The sequence below is a fragment of the Giraffa tippelskirchi genome, chromosome 3 (genome assembly GCF_054371585.1).
Source record: "Giraffa tippelskirchi isolate mGirTip1 chromosome 3, T2T-mGirTip1v1.2.pri, whole genome shotgun sequence".
In the NCBI taxonomy this organism is placed as follows: domain Eukaryota; kingdom Metazoa; phylum Chordata; class Mammalia; order Artiodactyla; family Giraffidae; genus Giraffa; species Giraffa tippelskirchi.
Genome location: NC_137277.1, coordinates 171061309 through 171067308, shown reverse-complemented (window position 1 = coordinate 171067308; position 6000 = coordinate 171061309). Strand labels below are relative to the sequence as shown.

The following is a 6000-nucleotide window of genomic DNA, read 5'->3' as shown; positions in this document are numbered from 1 at the left end:
TTATTTGCACAACTTTTCAGGCACATACCTGACATTTTTAATGAGTTATGAAAAATGCAATATGACATTCAGATTTTTAAATACGGTAAACATGTGATGTTGGAATCGATGTTAAACGGTTTCTTTTAAAAACCCTGTCTTTTAAAAGCATAGTGCCATTATCCACTAAAAAACATATTATTTGATATCATTTTCTCAATAGCTATTTGTTTCAGTTTCTTGAAAAGAGCAAGAAAGTAAACATACAACTGCTAAATACGTAAACACATTTTTAGTGCAAGATAACAAGACCTGTGACTTTACTGTGCTTTGTCTTTTATAATCACAGTGCACTTCACACAAATTGCTACACTATAAATGTTAACTGAAGGAGTTCCAAACAGAAGAAGTGCATACTAAACATTTTCATATATATTATATACAGTATGTATACTGTATGTGGGTGTATACATGTGTAAATGTAAATGTTTTTAGGGTGGGCAAACCCAGTCATATTTGGGAATAATTGAAAACTTCAAGAAGATTTTCACATAGGTTTGCTTGAGATAAATCCAACAATATTACTGTAAAGATGTTTTCCCTTAAATTTAAAACTTCATAATATTTAAAGGGAAATATACTCAGACATTTTTACCCAGGTAACACACATCTTGCTACAATGTCATTGACCCAAATATCAAAGGGTTTTAAATCAATCCAAACCCCAAGCTATAATGTTCAAAGTCCAACATGGCAAAATGCATTATTCTTTTACTGATTTATATAGACAGCAGTACATATCCTATGTGTACACATAGAGGTTTACATATAAACATATTTTATACTTAGACATCAACTTTAGTATGTTTAGCATTTTATTGTAACTATACACTTGATCTGGGAAAAACATATAAACACATATATAAACACATAAGTGATGTCAAACACATGTGATATTGTATATCTTCTTAAAAACTCTGTTTTGAAACTACTAATGATTGTATAATGAAGCTCCTTGAAGGCAAGGACCACATTTTTCTGAATGCTTAATGTCAAATGCTTTAGAAATGCTTTAAAATAGCTGATATATAAGTTGCTCAATAATGAACTGTTAAATGAATAATGGATTAATAACAAATTGTTCACATTCCAGCGTTAGCTGTAATTTTTCCCTTACAAGGAAGATACAGTTTGTTAAGCTTAAGTACATAAGTACCATTTTTTTTCACTTCTATTTAAGTTTGGGATGCAATGAATGGTGAATTTCTTTTCTATTCTACTTCTACTTCTTTGCAAGGGTGAATTCCCTCTCATCTCAGATAATTTGCTGTTAAAATCATAGAAATTTTTCCTTAATTTTATAAGTAGCCATAATTAGCTTACAATTACTTTTCAATTTTAGGCAAGTAAGTCACCTTAACATAGAAGTAATATTGAAATTGCATTGTATGTGCATTTTTCTGATGTCTCATTTAATTAAAACAATAAAACAATAGAGTTGTTTAGTTTTATTAATGTGATCACCAAACTCGCTCATAAGAGTCAAACCACTTTGGATGTAAGGATGTGGCCTAAGCCAAAATGTAATAAGAAAAATGTTTCTCTCCAGAAAAATTGAAAGAAACCCGTTTGGGACCTGGGAGTCTCTGAAGTCCCAGTGTCACTGTTTTGAAAGGCAAAGTTATATCTGGCTATATCCATTCAATTACCGTGTGTCTGAATACATACAGTCTTTAAAACTACACATTTTGATCTCTTAATATTTTGCATTGTTTCATTTTAACATCTTTTTTGGGGAGTGGGCATTACCTTTTCCACAAATCAATCCGTTTTCACTCCAAACTTGCTTCCATAGTATCAACACTAAGGGAAATGTTCACAGTGTTTACTTAAAGAACTACTCTACTGTTATACTTCAGAAAATGCTGGCTTCTGAGGTTGGGTAGAAAAGCACGATTTGATATTTCCCTTCCATCAATCCTAAAGAAATGTGTGTCTTCTAAGAAGTTTTTCACATATAAAAGCATCTTGCTGACAGCCAATAAAATTCTGTTTCTATAAAATTTGCTCTGAAAAGATCATTTTTTATAGGGCTGAGCTTTCAATTGGTAACCATACAATGATATGATTTGTTCTTTGGCACTGCTGAAAAAAAAAATAGCATATGGAGTTTTATCACTCCATAGTGTTCTGGCTGTAGGTGGAATTTTTTATCATTTGACTAAATTCATAGGTATAAGTGCCCTTAATGGCTACCATCAGAGAGTAAGTTTATTTTTCTTTTTTATCCTAATGACCTCTTTTTTTCCACATAAAGAAATGCTGCACAAAAAAGAAATTAATTATATAATAGCTATTGCCACATAGGCTAAAATAGCTATTGCCACTTAGGCTAAACTACAGTGAAGAGTTTTACATGTACAGAATATCATTTCTTAAGATAAATATCAGTGAAGCTGCTTTTCCAGATCTTTCAGTTACTTCCCACTGAAGACAAGATTTGGAGACAGTAAATGGAAATGGTTGCCTAAGGTCAGATTTTCAAACAAGCTACCTTCTCAGAAAATAACTTGCTTGAAAAGGGAGTGTATGAAACCTGGCAACAGCATTCGTTTGGCAGAACAAATGGAAATGGCTGAACCCAACACAAATCATTTTGTTAACTCTATTTCCTTCTTGACAAGTGGCCAGCATTAAAAAATATCTTATGTCTAATTCAGAGAGATATGCTAATGATGGGCATTTGAAAAACGCACCTGTGTTTTTTACCTAAATGAAAATTTCAGGGGAATTATCCAATTGTAATTAGATCAAGCTTGACATATTCATATGACATATATGTATGTATGTATATCAAGATCATCATAAAGATGCTAAGCATTGATGGCTTACATATATATAATTCATGGCCTTGAGTATATGTGGTCATAATAACTTAAATCAGGATAATAATTTGGGTCATAAACACATTTAAGTCAATTCTGAGTTTTACCTTATCACATTTTCACCACTCTTAGATTTGTACGCCATTGATTTTGGGGTTTGAAACATAATCTATAACTAGTGAAATATGACAGCAGGGTCTATTTAAGCTACTTAAGCTCCTTCCATGATTTCATGTACTAACTTGTGACTATGCTTTGTTTTTTTCCACCTCAATGATACAAGCAAATTTTAAAACATCGGTAAGCATTTTATGTATACACTTCCCCCACTGAGTACTCATTCACGTGTTGTGTACACACGCACACATAACAGATACACATGCTCCCACTCACCTTATTTCCCTTAGTCTTTCAGAATTCTAGTTGGGCATCAAAATATACATTAATTATAAAATATTAAAAAATTATTTTATAACATTTCAAAGGCTTGAAAGAAACTGTTACTGATAAAGCATTACTAGGTCTTTAGCAATATAGATTACAAAATTCCCCTACTTCCTGTTATATTTGGTTGTATTGAGCAGCACTGTACTATTGCTGTCAAAACCCTTACAAGGAAAACCACTATGACAACAACTTCAAACACATACCTTTTCTCTCAGAAATATAATACTAAATTGATTGTTAAAGAAGAATCACATACTGTCCATTTTTTGGAAGCATAAATAGTAATTTAAATATACAAAATATATATGATAGTTTCCTTTTTATTCCTCCATGGGGTTATTTATATTCAACTAACAAGTTACTCTTAAAAGATATATATGATTTGTTTAACTTAAACTTTACCACCACAAAAATTGAATCCACCCCATCTCCCATCCCCTGCATTTCCTGTTTCTTCCTTGAAAGAAAATAAAATAAACAATTGGTCATAATTCTTTGGTCATGGTGTCATCATCGGTGAGAATGTGATGAACATGCACATAAGATTAACCCCACAAATAGGGTGATAAGTCGTTAAGTCGTTGAAAAGTTAACATGAAATACTACTCCATTCAGGCATCTAGATTTTGAGAAAGCTTGGCATTTAGTGTACTGAAATAGGCAAACTCATCTGATTGAATGTTAATTGATCATTTTCTAGGGGAAACAAACATACACGTGGAAAGTTACTCAAAAGTAGCGATTGCAGCAGCTCTAAAGCCACTGGTCTCACCTTCTTGAAAGCAGTCGTGCTGTTTCGCCATCTGTTCCTTGTCCCTTCCATTGTCACAGTGAACCCTGGTCTCCTCCAATCAGATCAATGATGCAAGGATGTGTGTCCCTAAAGTCATTTCTGAAGGAAATGTTTTCTGCTGGGATGTCCAAATATACCCTAGTAACTTTCTCTGGAGTCTGACTCACCATTGCTTAGTATAAACAAGACGACATTTGAAGAGAAATTCTTATAAAGCCAATGCAGCAAAAATATCGGTGTTGATGTAATGTGGATGTTCAAATTCAGCATCACATTGGCATTCATTTCCCATCAAACCCTTAAAAAGGTACAAAGCAACAAACAGATGTTCTTAACGATGTGATATTCAACTTCTACATTACTAGCACCAGATCATATATTATGTGATTGAACATAATTCATACGTGAGCTAGTGTACAGAAACCAAATGTGGGAAGAAAGAAAAACATTTTAAATGCAAAAATTAATAATCAAAGGCATCAAGGGACATATAAAAGAGATAACAAACCAGTTAATACCGAAATTGTATCATATAGTAAAACTCTTGGTATTTCTATCATTTATATACGTATAATGTGTATTATTTCAGGTGTCACCCATAAACTAGTAAAATATTTACATCTCAATATCTTCTGGATTCAAAATAATCCATGATAAATAAGTGTGCCTTAAATGCAAGGAAATATGCATTTTATCTTGAACTCGCCACAAATAGGCACAGCTTCCCATGGGTTTTCCAGGGAACCACTGGCATTCCATTCTGACTGAGAAGATATGGAACAGTTACTTATCACATGACCGAGTCGACCTCCCTCTTCCTGTTAAGTAACGTGGAGCTCACGCCATCCTGCACACAGTCATATGGCAGTATCCCAGAATACGGTTTGCTGTTTAGAATAGGGTGGAGGGCTGTACTTCTTTGCACCTGCATTCTTCTTCCAGCTGGGTAGGATAGGCATGCTATCCTGTTTGCAAAGCCCCTTTTCCGTTTTCTGTCTAGCTTTTATTTCCTTGCACAAGCAACGCTTTTTCTCAATCATCTCAAGCATTGTATGGTCTCCATGAAACCACTGCATGCATGCCACCTAGCAAAAAAGAAAGAGTGAATACAGAAAAAAAAAAATGGAAAGAAAGCAGATTTGTTTTGCACTGTGCTAGTAGTTGTTTTGAAAAATGTCAGCCATTTCTATATTTTTGAAATTCTTACAAAGCAAAATTAAGGCATAGAAGTGCCCCCCAAAATTTGTACTTAAATTATTAAACATTGAGATATTATGAAACAATAATTTCAGAGTGAATATTTTACCAATATGTTCTAAAAGTCCATGCTATGGAAATAAAATCTTCTGTAAAAATTTTTAAGCCATTTTCCAAATATTTGGCTATTATTTTTATGTTGACTCCATTGTCATATGGGTCTCAATATTCCAAGTTCAATTATTAGCATTACTTTCAAGAGAGATCTTATATGAGCGTGATATGCTTTCATGAGCATTTTTATTAGTAAAATAAAGCTTAACATTTGTTTATAAATAGCATGGAATTTAGACTTTTAATTATTCTTCTACCAAAATGAATTTCAATGTACATCCAATGCTTGGACTATAAACACTTAAATAATTATTCTGCAAAGAAGTTTCACTATACATCTTGATGCTACAGCAAATGTTCAATTAGAATCATTGGTTTCTGCAATCATACTGATCCAGATTCTGAATAGTTTCAGAACTTCAAAGAACCAGATTCATCAGGTCAGTTGGATACCAGGAGACGATTCAGTGATGACTGTATATTGATACACATACATCTACTACTGGACAGGTCAACACTGCTCCCAGGCGTATACGACTATGTTCACCAGTAACTGTTCTTTAGCACAGAGCTATCTGGTTGAAT

At 33.1% G+C, this 6000-nt stretch overlaps 1 protein-coding gene across 1 annotated transcript in view; it reads right to left on the bottom strand.

The window, feature by feature from the left end:
• Nucleotides 1-4770: 4770 nt before the first annotated feature.
• NYAP2 (neuronal tyrosine-phosphorylated phosphoinositide-3-kinase adaptor 2) overlaps nt 4771-6000 on the bottom strand; it is a 283964-nt gene continuing 282734 nt past the window's right edge. The window contains exon 6 of the mRNA XM_081575925.1: nt 4771-5189. Coding sequence (XP_081432051.1) covers nt 4962-5189 — 228 coding nt within the window. The 3' untranslated portion in view covers nt 4771-4961. The remainder of the gene's footprint in view (nt 5190-6000) is intronic.